This window comes from Triticum aestivum, chromosome 5B (assembly GCF_018294505.1).
Source record: "Triticum aestivum cultivar Chinese Spring chromosome 5B, IWGSC CS RefSeq v2.1, whole genome shotgun sequence".
Classification (NCBI taxonomy): domain Eukaryota; kingdom Viridiplantae; phylum Streptophyta; class Magnoliopsida; order Poales; family Poaceae; genus Triticum; species Triticum aestivum.
Genome location: NC_057807.1, coordinates 554,944,237 through 554,967,978, shown reverse-complemented (window position 1 = coordinate 554,967,978; position 23,742 = coordinate 554,944,237). Strand labels below are relative to the sequence as shown.

Below are 23,742 nucleotides of genomic sequence, written 5' to 3'. Positions count from 1 at the left end.
CTTAGATACAGTATGTACTCCCTCTGTAAGTTAATATAAGAGCGTTTAGATCACTACTTACGCCCTTATATTAGTTTACGGACGGAGTACTTGGTAGAGTTATTTACCCTACACAAAGTGCAAAGACGGCCCAAATCGATTATCCTTGGGCGTGAGTAAACTTCACCTGCAGATAGACTTGCCGAATCATTTTGAGAGTGGTAGTTCAGTTGTGCTATGTCTGAAACTCCACATACGAACGTGCTATTAATGGCTCATCTTAGCATTTCTCTTTGATGTATGTGTTTCGTGTTAATGATGGCCGTTTCCTCTGTTTTAATCTTCTGAAGCTCGACCCAGCATGCTCAACATGGCCAAATGGGATGCATGGGACGCTGTTAAAGGTCCATTTTACTTTCAAATCCTTGCAGCAGGGCGTCACCGGTCACCACGCGTCTGCTAAAATTCTTATGATGATAGCAGACAAATCTAAGGAGGGAGCCATGAGCGGTAATGCCATGAGACAACAATAACTAAGCTCTGCCCCGAAGAACACAAGGGTTAAAAGTACTCCTGGCCTAAGACTTTGCCACCTGAGAAGAGGTTGAGGCAGAGCAGGCATGCAGCCAGCAGCACGCCTGGGATCCACCAGCTGCCGCCCTCCTCCGAAAACATGGCGCACAGCACCAGGCAGAGCAGCAGCAGCATGTAGAACCCCAGCCCGCAGCCCCAGCCCGTCCAGTCACCCCCGGCCCCGGCGAAGCCGCCGCCGCCGCCGCCGTAGCCCCGGTGAGGCGGGTAGTAGTATATCCCGGCCAGGTACACCGCCAGCAGCAGCAGGAGCGCAGCAACAACGATGTTCTGGATCAAGAGCATGACCAGCACCAGCACCATCGGCACCAGGACCACCTCCATCTGGTTGCTGAGGAGGACGACGGCGAGCAGCAGGAGCCCGGCGGCGAGGATGAAGACCATGGCATTGTCGGCCACCGTGTCCCGCACCTCGGTCACCCGCTCGTAACACTCCAACAGGGCCTCGTTGTAGATGACCCACCCCAGGGCCAGCACCACCATGAGGGGCACCATCGGAGACGGCCCGTGGCGGGCCGCCCCCCACGCCGGCGAGGAACCCCAGTAGCTCATGGCAGCCTCTTCGTTCAGCTTACTCTCTATGTCGCTTCTGATCTTGCAGCTAATAAGTAGTAGTGGGCTAGCCGTAGAAGATGACAATATAAATATAATGCAAGTTTCATCAGCTTCTTCTGGTTGCAACTAATTATAACTACCTGCTTGTGTGTGATGATGTCTACTGTCCTGGAGTATAGTGGAGGCAGGGGGCCTACTTTAATCTGGTAGATGAACAAATCCAAGAGAAATATGGCATATAAATAGGATGCTTAAAGGTCAGGTCATTTTCATGCATTTACGACACCATTCAATCATCGGGCTAAGAATGAGAAAATCGGCCATGAGTCATCAAGCAAACTACACATGTGGAAAAGTTGATTCCTGCTGATGGAATTAAGGGAAAACATGTCTCATCTTACCTGTTCTTCAAAAGGCTTGGGTAGCAAGTACCCATATGTATCCACAATCTAGCCTGGAAGATTGAACATGGCATGTTATCGACGAATATAATGAGGCCCGCAAGAAAACTCAGTAGCAAACAGTACTATCTTGATCTTACCTTCTGTGAGTGAATCAGTCAACTTTCGCCCAAGCCGAGGTGGCGCCGACCTCTTCGGCAGCACAGGCGCTTCATCATGCAAAATGAGAATTTTGCAAAGACCTAAGGATCAATGGGAACCCACTCCATCTTACAGGGAAATTAACTTCCTAAAATTCAGACTTGAGACTGATCTCTGAGCAAACTAACTATGCACACAAAAGGCGAGGAGAACACCTGTCAACGACACTTATTTTGGGACTGAGAACAGAGTCTGGTTTTGCCTGGATGGCTGCCTTGGTGAACCCCAGCTTGTCTGCCGGCGAGAGTTCGTCTCCAAAGAAGCTGCTTCTGGAGAGCACTTGGTCACCTTGCTCGCTGCATTCCCTCCAGGCTCAACACCCCACCATGATTAGATCCCAAACCAACCAATTTCAATCCCAGTTGCTAACAGCAATCCTTCGGTAAGTTCAATTCAGTTTATCATTCAGCATAGGAGGCAACATTCAGTATTGGCACCATATTAGGGTGGAAATTTACAAAAAAAAAAAAGAGGTAAAATGGCTATGCTATGGAGTGCTGCAGCAATCTTGATATTTGTTTCAACTTCAGATTCAAAATCCTTATAAATAGGCACAGTAATTTTGGGAACACATGCATTTTTTTTCTTGGGCATTTTTCATGAAGAATTGGGACACCAAACTGAAAAACAACTGTCAAGGGAGAACATGGAACCAGGACACTAAAGCAAAGCATCAACTATGGGTGCAGGAAACAGGAGCCAACGAAAACACAAAAACACAACAGCTACGTCTTGCAACTCAGAAACAAAATCACGCTACAGTTGGTTAGCACCATTGGTTCATGGGGGAGCATGACTCCTGACTCAACTTCTACTCTACAACCACACAAAGCTACACAGCAGATGTCTCTTGACTACATCAAGTAACCAGAGAAGCTCAATGGTCATTGCAGCTCTGACATGCAGTATTCCATTCCTTCAGCTGCAAAACAAGTCCCAGGAAATCGAATGAAAATGGGAAGGGTAATAAGAAGAAAGCACGACAGAAACATAGACCTAAAGTAAGACCTTCGCGAGAACATCTCTTGTGTCATTAAATTCCCCCCCTTGCTTTAAGGGTTCGATTCGGGCCTTCATGGCATTGTTCCTTTCTTGAGTCTGCAGTATTGGTGTGAGCAGAAAGCTAGTCAGTATTAGTTTGAGATGAAGATAAATTGCGTTGTCTGCGCTTCTTAAGGTGAACATCATGTAACACTTGCAGCATTAACAGCACCACAAATTTTGTTTTTTTGTTTTGTTTTCTTTTTGTGGTGGGGAGAGCAACTCTTTGCAACTAAATACCGTGTTGGCAGCAATGGAGTAATAAGAACTCAACTGCTACTTAGTCAAAACTTAAAGAAGACTATAATTCAAAACTCAACCACAGGGCATGGAGTGCTGAAGGCCCATTTCGATAATAAACTTAAGGTTGCAAAAGTGTTTTTTAGATGGATAATACCTTCTCTAGTAAACCTTTTAAAAGTTCAATTTCATCCTTCTTCTCCTTTGATATCCTTTCTTTCATGTCTTCAATGCTAGTCCTGCAAATGAATGAGCTGTCATCCCAAGTAAACTATATTGAGTAACTTTTAACCAACAGCAATAATTCAAGAAAAGGTTTGCTGAACTTCAAGAAAGAACATATGATGCATTTATATAGGTTCATAATTGAATCAGCTTTCATCCCAAGTGAACTGTATGTGGTTAACTCTGGAGAAAGGAAAAACAAGAAAAATTGTGCTAGATTTCCAGAAAGAACATATTCATGCATTTATATAGGTTTGGGTAATGAGTAGCATGCAAAAGAGAACCTCTACTGCAATTGCAAATCCTAAGCAGCCTATCTGTACCGTGTGGTCCTATTTCTTAAAAGAGTATAAACACTATTTAGAACCCAGAAATTCCACAACAGAATCTCAAAGGCAAAGGAAAAAGTTCATACTTGTCTGAAGATAATACGTCCAGAGTTTGTTCTTCGACAAACTGATCTACCTTGTCAAGGGCAGTAGCAATCTAAAACAATTGATAGTCATGTCATTAAACATTTAAAAATGCTGCTACAAATCACAACATTTGTCGCGGGTGTTAATAAACTTGAAGCTGATTATGTTGAGCCCAAAAGTGCGCTCAAAATCTATCAGCATCGTGAGGAAGTGTTGCTCAAGAAATTACTTCTATTTCGTCGCAGAAATTTCGGAACTCCTCCTGCAGCATGAAAAAGAGGTATCACTTCAATACAGTGGCACTAATACAGTGCTGGCGCATGCAAGAAATAAATAAAACATCATCAGATTCAGCAAATATAACATAAGATATATCAGCTTCGTGGTTCAGCCGCATATGCAAAAGTAAACAAATTATGCGCCCAGTCCGCTCAAGAATATCGTGGTTAGGCACATGGAAAGGGATCAAAGGAGAGCAGATACTAGCAAAATTGGCACTACTAATTATGAATTAATCCTGCACTATACAGTTATTAGCTCGTCACCTTCTTTTTAACCATTGAAATGGTGTTTGATAGACTAGACATTGAGTATGTCTTGCTATGCCCCAAGGCGCGTAGTAAAGCGAAATGACACTTTTGTGAGTAATTGCACAGTTTACAAGTAATACAATTCCACGAAAAAAAGGACAAGACAAGGTGCTGGGTATTTCTGTTTCTGAAGATAAGATTGTGTCATCATCCAGTTAGCACCACACATATCTAGAAATGTACGCAATGTATGTTTTTTTCAACATATGCACGAGTTGATCAGCCAGTTAAACTCTGCTCAAAATTAAGTGTTCAGTGCAGCCTTAAATATTTGCATCACACTAGAAAGTAGAAACCAGCTTGCGCAAGAACTGTACCACTATGTTGCCATGCAAAGACTTGATCGCCTGAAATAAAATAAAAAAGGAAAACAGATCAGAAGTTAAGTATTCAGTTCAGATACAGATAGACAATCCAAACTTTTAACGGCGTAGGACTTGCACGTAGGGCAAAGATTGAGAGATTTAGCAGTAACTGTGAACCGGGGAAAGATAAGAACACTCACATAGATGAACATTTGGTACAGGTGCTCCCTTTCGGCGTCCGTGAACGATGGGAAAGCATTGTTAAGATCCTAAGATGCAAGAATAACACGAGTCAATTCATCTCATGAGCACACAAGACGAACGGACCCCACTCAAGGCGAGGGCCCGAAGCTTTTTCACTAGTCAAGCGCCCCGGCGTCGTTGAGGGTTGGAAGGGAACCAACCTCGCGGGAGAAGGCCGTGAGTACGGAGCGAGCGGCAAGCTTGAATGACTTGTCGAGCTTGCCGTACGACCCCGCGGCGGCTGCCATCGACGGTGAGTTCAGGCGAGGTTGAGGCGCCGGGACTACTAGGTTTTCCAATTCCGGTGGAATGGCGGGCGGGTCCGCCTAGATTCCGGTTGCTGCCTGCAATAAGAGGGGATAATTGATAGGGTTTAGGGGCGGGGATGGTAGGCGGTTCTGCCCGCAAAATGGGGATGGCACGCAGCCGCTCCGTCTCGCGCAAGTTCGCCCCTTGGCCATTTTTTATCAGATCGAGGGAGGGAGGAAGGGAGGTTGACCTGCGGGAGGGAGCGATGCGTCGGAGATCCGCCGCTCCGGCGAACGTCGAGCGGCTGAGAGGGGAGGCGCGGGGGCGGCGGAGCAGGGCACGGTGTGAGGCGGCAGATCCTGACGGCGCTGGAGCGGTGGTGGCCGGCGCGGGCGGGCTGTTGGTTGGTGGTGCCTTGGTGACGGGTCAAATGGGCCGATGTTCCGACACAAAATTGCAAGCCCGATGGTTCTTTTGGTCGGGCCTCGTATGATTTGCCTCAAAATCCCCTAAAAAAATTGCCTCAAAAAAAAAAGACACCACCAGCCTTTATGATTTGTCTCAAAGAAAAACAGAATTTATGATAGCATAAGCATTTGTTAGGATTGTTCCTCTCAAAAAAAATGTGAGGATTGTTAGCCTTGTGTTTATAATTTTTTGTTAAAATATTAATCCGAGTTAAGTTTACCTTTGTTCAAGCTAGAACCAGAAATGAAGCCTCATATATGCCTTGTTTTTCTTGAATAGATAAACTCTAGACATCTTAACATAGGCTAAAAATTCCTACCGTAGACGAGGCTATTTGGAAAGATGTCATATTGTTACTAGTTCCACTTTTGGCAAATCTAGTATTAAAAATGAGTCGGACCATGTTATCCAATAGGACATGAGCAGTATAGGAAAGTCATTTGGGGACGACGAAGGACACGAATCATCGGTGTTTGGGGGTGCCAAATGCTAAAAAAACAATCTAAGTCCTCCTAAAAAATCCTTCATAAATTGATCCAAGGCTGGGACCCCCCCCCCCCCCCCCCCCCACACACACAAGTAGCACACGTAGCTCCGCCTCTAGACATGAGGCCAATCATCACTTAACCATTAGGTCAACTCCATGTCTCTAAACAAAGCAAAGGGGCCAACGAGTACCAGGTTCAAGACAAAGTGGGTTAGCCCATTCTCATCCTTAGTGGCGAGGACGAAGTGGTAGCTACGAGTGGTGGTCGCTAGCCTTGGCCTGCTCCTGTTGCCCGCACGAGGACCGCCTTGCTCGAGAGAGGCTGGGAGATTATGTGTTTGTGTGTGCTATAAACTGAGAGAGAAATTGAAAGACAGGTGTGTTCTGGGTATTGTTGTAGATTGTTGTGAATTTTACATCTGCTTGCTTACAGATGCTAGTCTCCTTAGCTTTGCCAATTGAGAAAATGACATTGCATTACACTTGATCATGTTCTTTGTTAGATGACAGAAATGAGAGGAAGAAAAACACTCAAATACTAACCAAGATAGCAATTGAGGGAAAAACTAAAATGATATAGAAATACAAGCATAATCATATGGGGCCAATGTGCATTTACTCAATATACACTTGACGGGAAGTCATATTGCCTACAAAACTATTCGTTTGGTTCACAATGCAGATCATGAGAAGGCTTACAATAAGGTGATCTAGATTTTGTTGTGGAAATTCTTGGTCGTAGTGTCTTTGAGTCTAGATGGATAGACTGAATCGGGTGGCTATGATTATGAAGAGAGCCTATATGTTAAACCGAGTCAAGGTGAATGATTATGAAGGAGGTTTCTTTATTGCCAAGAGGGGTTCGGTACTAGGGGGCGGATGTCACCCCTTTTGTTAAACTTAGTTGTTGATGTTTTTTTATAAAATATTGGGTGGTTTCGGCACTGAACAACCAGAAGGTTTGGGCTTCGAGAGCACGAACATGTGTGGTTTCGTTACTGGACACGCTGGAGCTTCAGGGTCTACACCTCTTAGTTTTTGGGGATTTACCAACTAAGGAGTTAATGGTTGGATTTTGAGGGGGGCTATATAAGACCCATGCTTGTACCTCCGACCCTATCCACTAAATCTTTAGTTGCCCCACCGCTCATCTTGAAAAAGTTCACTTCACTTTGACTCCACCAACCAAATATCTCCAAATTTTGAGAATACAAAGAGGAATAGTAGATACACACTTCCACCAAACCAAACCCCGGTCCACCAACTTTTGTTATACCAAACTTTTTACTCTTGAAGTTGTTGGACACATCTCAGTGGGGACTTGGCATAGTCTAGTGGTTTCTCCTAGAATACGCGAGTTCGACAGGCATGGGTTCTTAGGTTTATTTTAGTTACGGTTCGGCCACTCCCGTCCCTTTGCTTGATGGCACGTGGGCGAGTGAAGTCTAAAATAAACCTAGTACTTGTAGAGCTCGATGCAAATAAACCCTCACCTCTAAATCCCTGAAGTTTGTACCCTGTTCTTTCCAATCCCGGGCATTTTCAACCTTATATGCCTATCCAAACGGGGAACTAGAAGGTGGCAGTGAAAATGGCTGGGATGGATGGGCGTGTGTGAATATGCGCTAAAGGCTACTTACGTTATGAGGCCTGATCTGAAGGCTAGCTTATGCATGCATGTGTGCGCGGTATATACTGTATGTATTTTCACTGACTGACACTGCTAATCATGCTTTGAGTGCGCGTAGATGTGGCGCAGCTCACGGCCAGGTTAGCTCCTCTTTTCTTGATCTTAGGTTAGCTCCTCTTTGCAATTGCATCGATCGACGTTTCTAATCTGGACAGGGCCGGCCCTGTGTTTCGGGAGGCCCTACGCGAACTCGACGACATGGGCCCCTATGTTCTAAGTCCTAAGACAATATATATTTATGCGTATGTTATATATATATAACTTATTAAAAGTAATTTTCAATCACACATCTTTAGTTTAAAATATGACTATAATAATTCAAATGACTCCATCGAGAACAATAATAACCAAATTTGAACCGACTGCATAAAAAACAATGGTACTAAAAAGATCGCAAAATGAAACTAACATGACATGATTACCTCAAATAAGAACGAAATTAGACTGACTCCATCGACAACAATAATACTTCAGTGCTTCAAAAAAAGTTTCTTCGGGCATTTCTTGATGCGAAGTCATTAAGGGCACAATCAAGAGCAACATTGTCCAAGATATCCTTCAGTGCTAGAATTTTCAGATCACTTTCTTTCTTTTTCCTCCTTTTTTCAGCACCCGACAATTGCTTCTTCTTAGGTAACATGACAGGCTAATGTCCTAAAATCATGAAGAAAAGATCAAAAGAGCATACAAAGAATTAGGAATTTATAGATTGGATGATTGAAACCCTAGACATGTTATATAGAATGACAAAAAAATTGATAGATTGGATTAGAATACGTACATACTAAATAAAGAATAAATAAACTATTGAGATAGTGAGATTGTCAAATTCAAGTTTGGGGATGGACAGGAAACATGGATGCGTACTTGTTGACTTCCAGTCAGATGTGTACTCGTATAGATATTGCCGTATTGCCGCGGTGCCGGATGCCGGATGGCCGGGCTGCCGCCTGCCTGCCGGACTGCTGTGTGGCGGCGATGGCGAGCCGGCGAGGCGACGGCGACGCGGCAAGGGCCAAGGGGCAAGGCGCCGAGCGCCGAGCGAGAAGGCCGACGGGCGTGCGAGGGCGACGAGGAAATGTAGAAACCAGCGTGAGTCACGGCGCCGCTTGGCCTTCGCGTATCCAGCGATCACTAGCTAGCTAGCTATATCTGGGCCTCCTAGCCCATCCTATTTCTTTTCTTTAATTCTTTTGTATTTTTTTTTTTGCTTTTTGCTGGGCTATAGTATATGTATATACTCCATCATGGGACCCCCTCGCCAGGGCCCTGGGCCGTCGCCCCGTCGCCCATGCCCCAGGGCCGGCCCTGAATCTGGATGCATGGCACGGCACTTCAATTATGCAAGAGGACTTGGTGCTCTGCAGGGTGCTAGAGAGGCAAAAAGTGGACAGCGGGCAAGACACCGTCCGCTCCTCTTCGCTGACCTTCGCCGGCTTCTCGCAAGCAACGCAGGAGCTGTCCGCGACGGACGCGAGCAGTCAGGATGGGAACGGGCCGGGTCGACCCGCTGGGTCACTGACCCGGCCCAAAAATTCAAGGCTAATGGGTCAAGTGGGTTGGCCTCAATTGATATATGGGTTAGTGGAGTCGGACCTGTGCGGCCCGATGGGTTAGATGGGTCGACCCAGTCCCCCGACCATCTCTGCTGCCGCTGGCCACCCCTCGACTCGTCGTGTACTTTCTGAAGAAATCGATGATGTGCTCACGTGCAGATGGATTACTTAACCAGAAGACACGTACGTAAGAAGCTGAGCAAACTGGATCGATTGTTGGAGACGCCCCTGTACACAAGCAGGCAGGTGGATTGATTTTTAGGTGAACTAGTACATGCACGTAGAAACAACCAGCGGCTTGTTCAAACGGCACCCCCAAGCATCTCTGCTGCCGCCGGCGTTCGTCCCGCTCGTGCCTCTCGTTCGTCGTCTCGGTCGCCGTCGAGCCCGTCATCCTGGTCGCTTTCCTCTTCCTTTTCAACTTGTCCAGCTCGCCGTGGCCTTCCCGGTCTTCAGATTGTGCTAACTAAATTCATGGATTTTCTCATCTTGATTTTGGGTCGGCCTCATATACCCAACGGGTCAGCGAGGCCATAATTTTCTGATGAAATGGGCCGACCCATGGCCTCGCATACTGATCTTGGGGCCATGGGGCCGGGTCCAAGGCCAGGGCCGGGTCGGCCCATTCCCATCTTGAGCGAGCAGCGACCAGATGGGCTCAGGCCCTGGCTTCGCACCATGGCAAGATGAGATGGTCTGTGGCTCGAACCCATTGACAAACGCAGCAATGTGGCAGCAATACAACTCGGCAAAGAAAATTGTTATGGTCAAAGTGAGCAATCCCGGCCTTTAGTTGCCACGTCATCAAATCCACTCATAAAACCGCCAGAAGGTTTATTTAGACCGGGATTAAAGAGTATAAGCTACAAACTTCAGGGTTTTAGAGATGAGGGTTCATTTGCTTCGAGCTCTACAATGACAGGGTTTATTTCAGACTTCACTCCACGTGGGCAACGTACGATAGCGCACTTCTGGTCCCTTGTTGGTCGTGCATAGTCTAGTTCTTTTTCTTCAATCAACTTGTATGAGAATTTTCTCCACACATTGTATAGTTGAGCCGAGTGACTTTACCTACAAAGTGCGACAAATGTCTATTTTAAGTGTCTCTTGTCTTCTTGGGTGCATAAGTGCAACTCTGACGTGGTTCGAACAGGCAATGCTGCATTTTTATCACGGCAGGTCTGAACAACAGATGAGAGTGTCACAGTCACAGCACATCAGATCATGTCGTACATGCACAATGGCTTCGTGGATTTCACAATTTGCAGGGTGAATGAGCGGAGAACAAATGTGTGACAAATTATACTTACTACAGGGTGAAACAATCGCAAAGAATTTCGCTGTCGCCATGGTGATACACAAAAAAGATGTACATGTCTGTCGGGGCAGTGCAGGGATCACCTCAGCTGCACAGGGGGCACGGCACGAGCCCGTTCTCGTTGCACCCGGGGCACGGCACGCGGCTGGCGGCGACGGCGGCGGCCGAGCCGTCGTCATAGAGCCAATGACGGCCGCTGCACCCGCCGCACACCACGAACCAGGCGCCGCCGCACACCGCGCAGGCCGCGTCGCCCGCGCGCCGGCGCGCGGCGCGCCGGAGCATCGCCCGGAGCCGCGACCGCTCGTGCAGCGCCACCACCTCGTCGGCGCCGCCCACGTACCGCCCGTCCACGAACAGCCGCGGCGGCAGGGGCATGCTGGCGCCGTCGCCCGGCGGAGGCGGCAGCAGAGCGCGGAGCTCGTCCCGGTAGGGCGCGTGCATGGACACGTCGCGCTCCAGGAAGGCGACGCGGAGCCCGTCGAGCAGGCGGCGCACGGTGGCGCAGTCCTCGAACGTCTTGCGCACCCCGCGCAGCGACGTGGTGTAGAGCACCACGGCCCGCTCCCCGCCGGGCGGGCACCGGCACTCCAGCCCGGCCAGGGGGTCCTCGTCGCGGCCGCCGGCGTCCAGCGCGGCGGCGATGTCGTCGTCGGCGTCGTCGAAGTCGACATCGCGGCGCTGGGTCTTGTCGAGCGCCTGGGCGTACGCGTCCACGACGCCGCGGAAGGCGGCGAGGAGGTCCGGGTCGAAGAGGCTGGACGACTCGAGCTCCGGCCGGCGGTAGCGCCTGCCGGACTCCTCCAGAGAGCCACCCTCCAGAGAGCCCACCTTCATCTTCTTGGCCTTCCGCGGGTTGGCCTCCGGCGACAGGTTCTCCTTGTCGTCGTCGCCATCGGGGACGGCGGCCGGCTCGGGCACGGCCTCGGGTGCGGCGGCGTCGGGGGGCGGGATGAGGGCGTTGGACTGCGCGGCGGCGGTGTTGGGGAAGGACTGCAGGGTCCGGAGGATCCGCGATCTGAGGCCTCTCATCCTCCTCCCCGATCAATCTCCTCCTCTCTCTCTCTCTCTCTCTCTCTCTCTCTCTCTCTCTCTCTCTCTCTCTCTCTCTGACTGCGCGGCGGCGGCAATGCGATCGATCCCCTTGTTGATTCAGTGCGGCTGCTTAGGATGCTTCCGCTCTGGTAGACTGATAATTAATTTTGTGGGCGCAAACGCCAAGAAGGTCGCGCAACGGCTAGAAAAGAGCAGGGGGAAATGCGAGTTGCCGTTTTTAAAGCATCGGCTGCTGGCGGAGCAGAGCAGCCGAGGGGAGGGGACGTGGGAGCAACGGCTACCGGGGCGACCGAGACCCACGGGAATTGAAAAGAAAGGGCGAGCAAGACAAAAGGTGATCTTGCCCAAATTCGCTGAAATAATTTGTCCACCTTTGCTCAGCAAATTTGCGCGCCCGCACCTATACGAAGTAAAAATGGGGCCACCAGTACAACAATTGTCTTAAAAAAAGTTTTAGTTTCAAAATCAATTGTATATCCCCCATCCATCCACACCGACCCACCACCCGCCGGCCCAACTGCTTGTCGCCGCCTCCTCCTTGCCTAAATCATCGTCTCCATTGTGTTGCTGCCATCCCCCAGCCTTCCCATGAAAGACCCACACCAGTTGTGTTGTATCGCCGACGACTCTGCACCCTTTCTCGCCCAAACCAGACAACCTGTTGCTATTCACACCCACCCACCCACCCACCCACAAACACCCGTATAGCCGGCTGAACTGCATGCACCCCCCCCCCCCCCCAATCAACTGTATTTGTGACGATGATGCACCCTCTTTCCCCCGACCCCGAACTAATTATCCAATGTCATTCCTAGGCTAGTGACACGACGGGCAAACGAGTCATCTTCGTCTCTGGCTATGCGCTACTCCTCTCTACCAGTACCAACATAAATAAAACTTTCAACAAATAGCAATCCGGAATAGAAATTAACATTCGGGCTAAGGAAGGTCTCGTACTTCTCATTCTCCCCTTCACTTGCGGAACAACCGTGAGAAACCATAGGCATCCAAAGGACAACACATAGAAGTTACTCCCTCTGTACATAAATGCAAGACATCTCATGTCAAGTCTCTAAACTGTCGTATACTCCCTTCTTTCCGGTTTATAGGGCTTATTTCAATTTTTTTGTTTTTCCAATTTAAAGGGCTGATCTCCATCTCATTTTTAGTTTTCGAGACGCATTAAATTTTTGCATGCAAGAATTAAAGAAAAACACACCGATGCACGTAATCCTACTCATCTACTGCAATTAATCTCTACTCCTATAAAAATGTCAGTTGGTGGTGATGGTGTGCCTGCCTTCGCGCAATGTGCACCGTTCGATCTGAATGTATGGCTGAGATTGAGATGGGCTGTGGCCGAGCCACATGACTCACACTTTTGCAAGAACACCCCCGTAATGGACAGAACTTTGGGGAAGAGTTCGGAAACACAACGCCAATAGTCGAGACGTTTCTCCTCCTCTCGCAACGCAACAAAGGAGCTTCGAGAACCCTGCCAAATTCCTCGCCGCTGGCTCCTCGCCTCTCTTTCCGGGCGACCGCAGTAGTTGATTGGAGCAGGCAAGGATCCCTCCTGTTGTATAGCTATGCTTGTAGATAGGGGATCTTAGCAAATCGGAATTGGGTTTGAGCTTGCCCCAGTATCTCTCCTTCTAGATCTGACCATGCAGCCCGGCCATCGGAGACGGAGACATGGCGGTGGTTGCTTGGCATGCCAAGTTTCTCTACACTGCCATCCCGCACGAAGTCTAGGCTGCCGTTGTCAAGGACATCGAGCTACGGGCCGTCCATGCCACTCTCAGCTGGCGCGGCGTGCCCAATGCCGGTGCCGATGTGTACGCCAATATCTGCCTCCCGGCGGCCGCGTACTCCGTGCTCACGGAAAGCAGCGGCTTCCGCCACAGAGGAGGAGTCGAGGACTCAAGTGTTTATTCTGATGGGCAGTACATGCTCTGAACTGTAAGTGTTATTGTGCCGAGGCCACCCCGCTTCAATTGTTGACTTCCAGGAATATGCTTTGTTAGCAGCACAATCACGCTGACACAGCATCATCCGGTGCAGCCGAGCGTTGGTGTGTGTCGCCGAGGAGTCTTCCTTGGCGACGATTCCGCGGCTGTTGCCATGCTCTGCCTGCACGCTTTGCGCCGCAATTTCGTTTGCCAGGAGGTGCGCACACCTATATTTCATCCCCAATATTGCGTGTATGATATGTTTATTGATCAACTTCGGTTGTCCTGTAGTTTAATAATCTCTTTTAAGAGATATAGGCTAATCAAATAGATTAAAAAAATTGTAATCAGTCACTAGGGCCATTATCTGATGGGAAAACAGTTGTTTGAAGAGGCTTTGGCAGTGCTGTCACAATGAAATGCAAAAGTGATTTCGCAAGAGAATTGGAGGTGATGGCCAGGTTCTGCCATGTCAACCTTCTTCGCCTCCATGCTTACTGCAATGAAGGCGACGGACGGATACTGATGTACTGCTACATGTCAGAACAATAGCATGGATATCAACATATTTGGTACATATACAGATGTACTCATATAATTTGCCCTGCCTATGATCAAGTTCTTTTCTGCAATTGTTGGTTACTATTGTTCTGTGATCCAATACATAAGTAGTAAGTTGCGTGTAGATGAAGTTCTGGATAATAGAACTGCAATTTTGGACAATATACCTTTAGAGGAAGCTTGTATCTCGACATGCTTGCCATATGAAAGCTCATGGATGAGGAATTTCCTCTTCGTATTATCTGCGGGATGAACTCCAAAATTTTGTGGAACTAGCATTTCTAATAGTACAAAGCTGCGACCTTACTGTCAATATTTATGTGGATGGTCTCTGTTTTAAATTCCTAATACAAGTAATGCACTTCAAGAAGTTCTATTTATCTCGTGTCCTTGCTGCCAATAGCTGATTTGGTTTCATCGTGAGCACCCAAGTACTGATTTGGTTACCCAAGTACTGCAGCTCTATTGCTGTTCATGGTTGTTGGCCTATCAATGGTTATTGTATTTGGTAGTTGTATTTGGTAGAAATGGGCTAGGGATGTTTTGGATGTGATGAGAAAATATGTTCTACAGTGGAGATCTGTGAGTTGGGAGCCGTGAGTTGAGTGATGGGTGGAGACGATATAGGTAAGAAGACTAAGACATGTAGGAAATATCACAATACAGTTAATCGGCATTTGCATGTTATTGTTCCATACTGACGCACGGGCACCTTACTCTCCTGAATAAGCAAAAGAAAGGCCAGCCCAACTTCCATTGCAACTTTTACAAAGAAATGGTCTACAAAGAAGTTCTCGGCATGTAGTACAAGGTATGAATAAAGTGCAATTTCGTGGCTGTAAAAATTCAGTCTTTTTAACTAGGGTCAGTCATCTAAAATTTCTTCCCTATGTATGGTTATGTAGTTTTTGCAGAGAAGTTTCAGAAAAATAACTTAGATACTCCCTCCGTCCGGAAATACTTGTCGGAGGAATGGATGTATCTAGATGTATTTTAGTTCTAGATACATCTATCTTTATGCATTTCTGCGACAAGTATTTCCGGACAAAGGGAGTACTTGCTTTAGTGTTCCTGATATTTTGTAAAAAAACAAATCATACCTGTGTTTGAATTATTTTTTGGTAGTTCTCTTTGTTACTCCGTCTGTTCAAATTTTTTGGATGAAGCCTACAGCAAGTCTCTTGGTCATCGACGCCCTTCCTTTGCTAGGTAGCTCCACATCCATTTTTCTGGTGACACCACAAATATTTGTTTCCTTACTGTGTGTTATTGGTATATTTTTTTGTTGCCGAAACATGGTTGATGTAAGCAAGTTACAAGAGGTCCAGTATGACTTTGTGTGTGTGTGTGTGTGTGTACATGTGCACTCTCCCCTTCTATATTCACATGATTTCAAAGCATGTTTTAATGTACATTTTGTTTATTTGCTCAGTAAAAATGTATTGCAAGTGCTGTTCATTTTCTTGCTTTGTTCAAATATACCATATGTTTGATTGTGCTTGATGTGTACCTATCAACAATATAACATCATTTCGATCAATGTCTCAGTATATTTTCTATTGTCCATAGCAAATTTCTGGTTCCTAACTATGTCTCCGTACCTTTTTTATTGTTTGTAGCAATATCCGGTTCCTGAATATGTCCCGGTACTTTTTTTATTGTCCATAGCAACGTATGGTTCCTAACTATAACTTAAATTCAACTAATTTTGTGTGATCCCGTGCTATGCATAGCACGGGCATCTTACTAGTTCAAATTAATGCCTGAGTTCAATTTGAGTAGTTTTCTAAAGTACAAGATATATTCCTCCACTCACAAAATGCCTTTGTTGATGAGATTTCATATTTGAACCCTATAAACCGAAAAGGAGGGAGTAGACTAGATGAGTAGGTGGTATAACAATTTCATCAAGTATTTCGACAATCAATTACTCTTTAGTGAGTGCAATGCTTGTTTTATCAAGACTAGATGAGTAGGCTGTATAACAATTTCATCAAGTATTTCGACAATCAGTTACTCTTTAGTGAGTGCAATGCTTGCTTGGGCAATGAAACCAGAAACCATTTGCGATATGCCACAAAACAACGATGTACTACGAAGAACAAACTTATAACTGAACATTCACTTTCTCTTTAGCTGCGGGAAAACCAAACTTAAGACTCTATTTTGTAGCGAGCGCAATTTCTAGTAAAAATTCATGTATCCTTCCACTTAAATGAATTTTTTCAATAAAACTATGGAACCACCGAACGGTTGCGGTTGTGCCTTTGTTGCAGTTAAAAAGAAAACCCACGATGTAGTGCAAACATGTGAGAACAAACTTATAATTGAACCCAGCCAGGACCGACTTCTTAAAACAATCTGCAGAAGAGATTAACTCAACTCTACCCCAGCTAGCAACCCAACCCATGTTCAAGCCTACAAGGCTTATTTATGAATAGCAACACAAGGCAAAGGCATAAAGGTCGTTACAACAACAGCAGCATAAGTATTATGTCTATGTCCTCCTGAGATTAATGTGCACTCTAACAAGTTACAAATGATAATAATGACCGAGGCGGCATAAGCCAGCCTGCTGCCCTGCAGCACCTCATAAGACAACAAGCTGTGAAGTATGCGGAAAGGGCCTACAATTACAGGCGCTGTCAGGTTAAACACGCTTACAGTTCTCAAAGCAAATACGGGACTCCATCCTAAGCACACAGAGACCAAGTTTGTTCCCCGTTTCGCCTCGCCTGTCGTCGTTTCGCCTCGCCTCGCCTGTCGTCGTCCACGGAACCTACCTTCAGATGCACCGCACGGTAGAAACACCTGGATGAATCTGTCCATTGTTGTCGACGTTCCCGGTGGATTGTTCTCCCGTGGTGCCGGCGTTACCCTGGTCATCCTTGTGAGCAGTGTTGTCTGCTGGATTCTCCGCAGCCTTTGCTGCCTCTGCCGCTGGAGCATCTGCCTTCACCTCCGCTGGAGGAGGGGTCGCCGGATTGATGGTGCTATCTGCTTCTACTTTCTTTTCCTCTGAAGTTGCTGGAGGTGACACTGTGGATTCAACCGCCAGGCCGTTTTCAGTTTTCTCACCCTCCACGGGAGCTACTTCATATTCAGCTGGCTTTTCATCTTCCTTATGCTCTTCTAATACAGGGGCAGACATCTCAAACTCCACGGGGACTTCTTCAGATTCAGCTGGCTTCTCATTTTCCTTGTTCTCTGATACAAGGTCAGACATCTCAAACTCCACGGGGACTTCTTCAAATTCAGCTGGCTTCTCGTTTTCCTTGTTCTCTGTTACAGGGTCAGGCATCTCGGTCTCCACGGGAGCTACTTCAGATTCAGCTGCTTCGCCTTCCACTTCTTCAGTCTTCTCTGGGGCATCAGCGACAGGAGCATCTTTCATCTCTTCTTGAGCGACAGTGTCAGCCTCTTCCTTCTCTTCTTCAGCGACAGTGTCAGCCTCTTTCTTCTCTTCTTGAGCAAGAGTGTCGGCCTCTTTCTTCTCTTCTTGAGCAACAGGGTCGGCCTCTTTCTTCTCTTCCTGAGCAACAGTGTCAGCCTCTTTCTTCTCTTCCTGAGCAACAGTGTCAGCCTCTTTCTTCTCTCCAACCGAACCGCCAGCCTCTTCCTCTTTCTTCTCTTCCTGAGCATTGTCAGCTTCTTTCATCTCCAGGTCCAGGTCAGTGACTTTGGCTTCTTCAGCATCTTTCATCTCCACTTCAGTGCCTTTGGCTTCTTCAGCATCAGCATGATCTCCACTTTCAGCTTCTGCGTCCTCTGCATCCTCCTGTTTCCCCTTTTTGCCTTTCTTAGAGCTTGAGGGCCTTCCCCGTTTGGCAGGTTTCTCATCTTCCGGGCTCTCGGTAGCCTTAGACTTTCCACTTCGGCGTGAGGGTTTCTCATCTTCTGGGCTCTCAGTAGCCTTAGGCTTCGCACTTAGACGTGAGGACCGTCTGGGAGTATTGCCTGCTTATGGATCTTTCAGTATAGGCAAGATTTTGATTGGATAACAATAGTCCTACCTAAATCATAAATAAAGTAATCAAGGAATGACGAGATAAGGCATGTACCGGTTGCCCAGACGAACTCTGAAAGAGCAGGGCCTCCAGGGTGTGCTTTTAGGTATGTGGTTAAAGCTCTCTTGGTCTTGACCTCCTCGCCAGTTGGTGCAACAAAAGCAACCTCAAACTTCCCACCCCGAGTGGGATTAAGCTGCAATTGCACAAGAAGCAAACACATTATTTCAGCACCATTATGGGAAAACGCTACATAAACCTAAAGAGAATCTGTCAATTTGTTCATACATGTACTGGTAATGCATATTCAAGTGTAAAGGAATATTCCAACTAAACCACCGGCAGAAGATAAGTAAACTGAACTACTTTCAACAACCATTCTAAAGAATAAAAAAATTGCCATGAACAAAAAACAGATATAAACTATCATCACCAAGAAGGGAACACTGAACCAGACAAACCGTGAACTTTGACTGCAAGAACTTTGTATGAAAGCAAATGGAGCAGAGGAGCACCAGATGAAAACCAACCAAGAGACTCAACACAAGAATATCATGCACTTTAGTGAGTGCATCTCCGTAGTCCATCAGTTGCACATTGTACCAAATGGCAACCAAAACAAACGTGATTATCCATAGATATATTGTTCATGAGGGAATGAATTTGAGATTATACATACACATGTAGGCAATCAGTAATGAAGTTAGCTACACCATATGTCAACCCTAACTAGTTCTGCCTAGAATCGGAATATCCCCAAGGACTAGCCTGTGAAATAAGATTCAATACACATGATTTTTTTAGCAGCAATGTTTCCTTAAACATGTTATGATTATTTCTGCGCTATCCTCGAAGAATTTGCAGACTTCCAAAAAATACCAAGCCAGTGGATTTAAAAGAGCACACCCAAAAAGTACATCCCAGCCTGCAGGATCAATCTCCATGCAGCGCAATAAGTGCACAAGCTATTATTCAATTGAAACTGCAACTCCATAGATCATTTCACTTTCCAAAATGATCACCAGGAAAAAATAATGTTCATACACACAAGAGAACTATACTAAAAACATGGTCTAGTAGCCAACTACCATGTAAATGCTTCACTACGACAGTAATACACTATGTGCTATAACATGGATTTCCATTAGTGTTAAGATAGTCCAACCAAGTCTTCAGTGTCTGGGTCCCAGAGAGGTATCATCCCTCAAGCATTCTCCAGTATTTGTTTAACTGGCTGCCACCATAATTTGAGAATCAACAAAGTAAATAAATGCAATTAAACAAGCCATGAAAACATGTTTATTCATAACCAACACACGCTACAAAATGACATCAACAGCCATGCTGATCTGCTTTGAATATGTGGAGACAAAACAACAAGATAACCACAATAGATTATGCCAACACAGCAGTAGCACTCTTTCATGCTGACTGTTGCTGTGTGTGTTTTACCATTCTATCACACTATTATTAAAGAAACAGTTCCGCCATGAATTCTACTAAGCCTACAAATTGCACATGATACTTATACCATAAGTTCATCCAAGACTGAAGTCTTGGACACAACTTAAAGTGATTTTAAAATAAAAAGAGGAGAGCAACATCTTATTTAAAGCATGCACGAGACTGGCTACATAATACTATTGAATATAATAATTTAGCCAGGGTCTACAAGCTCTATATAATATTCGATTAAATATTTAGCAAAGACATGGCAGTAAGTATATCAATAGGATAGGTTGAGAAGCTAGATCTCAAGAGAATATAACAGCAGTAAGAGTAACAAACATAAAATCAAGAATACTGCAACCATGGCAAAATATATAGTACGATGCAATCATCATTTTAATCACACTGCACTTACCAAATAGGGAAAACCAGCTAGCGGACTCACAAAGATAGAAACTTAGCTGGATAACACAGAACCATATTTGACAATAACACCACAAATGGGTAGGTTTTATGGAGACTGTTAGTCACAAACAGAGAATCGCGCCCCACCTTCGTAACACGGTCTCCCTGATATCCAATAAACTTTCTCATCTACTCCCTCCGTTCCAAAATAGATGACCCAACTTTGTAAGTTGGGTCATCTATTTTGGAACGGAGGGAGTACCATCTACATCCAAGGCTCCAACCACATCCTCGTATGCGGTGCCCTTCCGCACAGGCCATTAGACCACTGCAGCCTGGATTAGAATGAAAAACTGGCCAGCCAACCTTGGATGCCACGATAGTAACTTCTAGAATTTAGTCTCCCACCCTCAGATGATTTAATGATCCAAGACAGATGTAATTAAGTACGAGGACAAAACCTAATTAATTGAGGAAATTAATATTCACCATCTAATAGAATCTTTCAGTTGGAAAACGGTTCACTCCAAGATATGGATGAGTAATACCCTTGCCGTTTTGACAGTGTATGTGACCTTATACCAGAATAGTAAACAATGAAGAAACTTAAGAAAAGAACTTGGATACCAGTATAGAGAAACAACATATGGTGTAAGTTTGAATAACAAAATGATTTCATCACCGGGACACTTTAATAAATAGCATCTTACAATATCTATACAACACAATCCCTGACCGCAACCTTACTACACAAACATTAATTTGGTGAAGCAGACCAAGCTATACATGGTATAAATTAAACTCATGAGACCTGCACTACGAACAAATCAACAAACAGAAGCACAACGCGACAAAAACTGGCTGGTTAGCACCTGGACACGTATACAGAGCGTCCGAATCAGACTCGGGTTCGGGTAGGACATGGCGAATTTAACTCGGGCATGGATGCAGGTTTCCGAATCCACCGCGGATTAACGGCATCTTATGTGGCATAAGTGGACAACCCTGTCCAAGTAAAACCGTACTGGAGGTAGAATTTTTTTTGACTATCAAATACCAGAAATGGCAGGTTAAACCTAGGTATTATTTGCTAGTGACTGCCTGGCTGCTTCCAGGAGACTTGAGCAAGACTCATTCACTTGCACGTGTCTGGGAGGATATTTCATAAGTTACACCAGAAACATGGTGAGTCGCTAAAAGCTGCTGTTAGCTCGTTCAAACAAAGGCACTAGTAGACATGACACTGAATCAAAAGCTCAAACATCACAATTCATACAGCTTCAGTAATGCTGAACGTTCGCTCTTCACCATGTACCAAAAGAATGCAATATAACCTAAACATAGCTATAGTAAAACTTGGAACCCTAAACCTCTGCCAATAGGGCTTATGAACCCTAAACTAACTGCACATAGACTCGGTATCACAAATCCTGCCAGGGTACATCAAAACCGTGGCTAAACGAGACCATGAACTGCAAACCCTAGCTAAACGAATCGCAACAGTACTAGAAACCTCAGGCCAAGGGACTACAAGCCCTAACCTGAAAACGTCGCTAGCTAAACAGATCGTGAGCTACAAACCCTAGCTAAACGAATCGGCCAAGGAACTACTGCGAACCCTAACTAAGCTTAGGACGCAACAACCCGACCTGGAACTCCGCGGAACAAAAAGTCAACAGGCGCACCCACACGAGCAGCGAGGGATCCCAGCTAGATTTAGCTCAGAAACCCTAGAACGCGACCCGGAACGCACGGGCCAAATCCCACCCACGCATCGAAGCCGGGAACCCTCGAATCCGAGCTGGAGCAGACGCATCTGAGAACCCGGCGCCGGATTCGGGAGCTGGAGCGGGCGGGGAAAGCGCGCTACCTTCTTGGTCCAGCCGGAGGGGGCCTGGAGCTCCTCGCCCTGCTCCGCCTCGCCCGCCTTCTTGAGCGGCGTCTGCTCGCCCGCCGCCGCCGCGTGCTCGCCTTCGCTGGCCATGCTCGCCGCTCGGGGGCTGCTTCGAGTTTTCGCTTCCCGCTCTGGCCGCCGCCGCCGCCGCGAGGGAGAGGTGTGGATCCGCTAGGGGAGGGAAGGGGAGGGTTTGGGGAGGAGAGGGCTCTGGATTTGAGTTCCTCCTTGCGCGATTTGGGATTATGGGGAGCGGGGGGCACGGTAAAGATAACGGTTCTCCTCTGGTGGCCGCATGCCCGTCGCGCCCGTGGCCGCCTGCGCACTACGCCACGCGGACGGCGTGACCGGCCCGGACTCTGGCCTGCGCCCGGTCTATGCACCGGAAGTTGGTGCCCTTGCCTCTGGGTTCGCGCGGGGGGTCCATGGACCGGGCGCACGCAGCGTGCGCGGCCGACCTGGGGGGCAGACGGCGCGGGGGGCCGTGCCGCCTTCTGGACGGTTCTAGCCCGCGCTGTTAGGCGGTGCGCGCCCACATGCACCTGAGCGGCGGAGGGGTCACGTGAATGACGTGTGGGGACGCGGTCATGGGCCCGGCCGTGTCAGTGGGATCTGCTGGTTGTGTCACGTCGGGTCAGTCTTCTGCTGCGCGGCGTGCGACGAAGGACCTGCTCGTCACCGTTGGGGACGTGGTGGGATCTGGGTGGTTGAGTTTTGAATCGGAGGTAGTAGGTGTGAGAGCTCCTATCCGGGGATGGGGCTGGCACTGGCACTGGCACGTGCTCTGCGACGTGTCCAGCGGGACTAGCGAGGCATACGTGGATACAGAGGCGAGACTTGCCTTTTCTTTTTTTTTCAAAGGAACAAGCAACGACAGCGCGTAATATTGGCAAAACGTGTTTGTTAGAGATCCTAGTAGCCGGTAAAATGAATAATCCACAGAGCTGGTTATATTCGACAAGGAAGCCACGGGTGCCGTTTTTGCGGCTACAAATCTGGTCTACAGTGCTCCAAACGGCTGCACCTGAGTTCGAACTTCCCAGACATCTCTAGCGGTTACAGTTGCTCCTTCAAGTCAAAGATGTCGCAGTGGCACCCGTGGAAGTTGTCGCCCAAACAAAAGCAATCACAGTCTAACAACTATACTTAGTTGCTCCCGAATGAATAGACTTGAGCTTTGGTTGCTTCCTTGAATTTGGGCTTGCGGTTATGGATAGGCTCCCTTGCCAAGCTCTCGTCGAGCATAACCAAGTGGACTGTATAGTTGGATCTGGAAATTCCAACACCTACAAAACAGTATAGAAAAAAATTATAGTAATTTGTGAATATATGATTATCCTAACTCATTGTCAAGTGCTAGATCCTTTATTCTACTTTAAAATAATGGTGGCATATTTAACGGTTAAACAATACGCAAACTACGGTCTCAAAAGTTTAGAATTATGAATTGTGTCATATCTAATGAACCATATAGGTCTTGCACTACTTTGCTTACCGTTTGGATAAAATTGGTGTTGTGTTAATCCCGAATGCATCCCAAACCTACTTTGTCAATATGATGAGGTGAACCTCGAAGGATTTGCCTTAGACATTCTATAGCCATAACTTAGATTTTTGTATGGTATTGCTCTTTAGCCTTGTGGTATTTATATTCGGGTGTTGCCTATGTGTTACTTCAAGTAATAAAAGTTCACCTAAAAATATATCGAGTTTATAGTTGTTTCTCACTTCGACTCTCTCGCCCCACCTGCATTTAAAGGGAGTCAGTTATAGCCATGGAGTAACTCAACAATACAATTCACACATCATCACATATATATTCTGGTTGTGCTAAGGATTTTACTGGCAAGTTTTCTTAATTGT

General features: G+C 46.7%; 4 protein-coding genes across 6 annotated transcripts; all 4 read right to left on the bottom strand.

Annotated features, from left to right (window-relative positions):
- Window positions 1-350: 350 nt before the first annotated feature.
- On the bottom strand, window positions 351-2,096 carry LOC123113178 (uncharacterized). 3 transcript variants are annotated; one of them, XM_044534347.1, is made up of 4 exons: window positions 1,667-2,096; window positions 1,527-1,579; window positions 1,266-1,328; window positions 351-1,189 (listed from the first exon to the last, which is right to left on the bottom strand). In XM_044534347.1, exon 4 carries the CDS (start codon window positions 1,120-1,122, stop codon window positions 541-543), a length of 582 nt encoding a protein of 193 aa, XP_044390282.1. In that variant the 5' UTR covers window positions 1,123-1,189; window positions 1,266-1,328; window positions 1,527-1,579; window positions 1,667-2,096; the 3' UTR covers window positions 351-540. The 3 variants fall into 3 exon arrangements, with proteins under 3 accessions (XP_044390282.1, XP_044390283.1, XP_044390281.1); XM_044534348.1 differs by having other exon boundaries at window positions 351-1,171; XM_044534346.1 differs by having other exon boundaries at window positions 351-1,328; window positions 1,527-2,096.
- Window positions 2,097-2,367: 271 nt separating this feature from the next.
- Window positions 2,368-5,485, bottom strand: LOC123113179 (uncharacterized). Its single transcript, XM_044534349.1, has 9 exons — window positions 5,287-5,485; window positions 4,949-5,131; window positions 4,745-4,813; window positions 4,557-4,586; window positions 3,879-3,911; window positions 3,649-3,719; window positions 3,166-3,247; window positions 2,736-2,825; window positions 2,368-2,649 (listed from the first exon to the last, which is right to left on the bottom strand). The coding sequence occupies exons 2-9, from the start codon at window positions 5,033-5,035 to the stop codon at window positions 2,605-2,607; spliced, it is 507 nt and encodes a 168-aa protein (XP_044390284.1). The 5' UTR covers window positions 5,036-5,131; window positions 5,287-5,485; the 3' UTR covers window positions 2,368-2,604.
- A 4,735-nt stretch (window positions 5,486-10,220) lies between these two features.
- LOC123116906 (uncharacterized protein At5g39865-like) lies at window positions 10,221-11,780 on the bottom strand. The gene has a single exon (XM_044537775.1). It carries the CDS (start codon window positions 11,585-11,587, stop codon window positions 10,640-10,642), a length of 948 nt encoding a protein of 315 aa, XP_044393710.1. The 5' UTR covers window positions 11,588-11,780; the 3' UTR covers window positions 10,221-10,639.
- Window positions 11,781-16,533: 4,753 nt separating this feature from the next.
- Window positions 16,534-22,159, bottom strand: LOC123113177 (methyl-CpG-binding domain-containing protein 10). Its single transcript, XM_044534345.1, has 3 exons — window positions 21,856-22,159; window positions 18,186-18,327; window positions 16,534-18,081 (listed from the first exon to the last, which is right to left on the bottom strand). Exons 1-3 carry the CDS (start codon window positions 21,967-21,969, stop codon window positions 16,910-16,912), a joined length of 1,428 nt encoding a protein of 475 aa, XP_044390280.1. The 5' UTR covers window positions 21,970-22,159; the 3' UTR covers window positions 16,534-16,909.
- Window positions 22,160-23,742: the final 1,583 nt, after the last annotated feature.

Coding starts and splice junctions, on each gene's coding strand:
- LOC123113177 (XM_044534345.1), bottom strand. CDS start 21,969: ATGGCCAGCGAAGGCGAGCACGCGGCGGCGGCGGGCGAGCAGACGCCG. Junction 18,328..21,855: donor CCTCCGGCTGGACCAAGAAG/GTAGCGCGCTTT, acceptor GTGCAATTGCAG/CTTAATCCCACTCGGGGTGG. Junction 18,082..18,185: donor AGAGTTCGTCTGGGCAACCG/GTACATGCCTTA, acceptor ATCCATAAGCAG/GCAATACTCCCAGACGGTCC.
- LOC123113178 (XM_044534346.1), bottom strand. CDS start 1,122: ATGAGCTACTGGGGTTCCTCGCCGGCGTGGGGGGCGGCCCGCCACGGG.
- LOC123116906 (XM_044537775.1), bottom strand. CDS start 11,587: ATGAGAGGCCTCAGATCGCGGATCCTCCGGACCCTGCAGTCCTTCCCC.
- LOC123113179 (XM_044534349.1), bottom strand. CDS start 5,035: ATGGCAGCCGCCGCGGGGTCGTACGGCAAGCTCGACAAGTCATTCAAG. Junction 2,826..3,165: donor TAAAAGGTTTACTAGAGAAG/GTATTATCCATC, acceptor CCAATACTGCAG/ACTCAAGAAAGGAACAATGC. Junction 2,650..2,735: donor CAAGAGATGTTCTCGCGAAG/GTCTTACTTTAG, acceptor CTTGTTTTGCAG/CTGAAGGAATGGAATACTGC.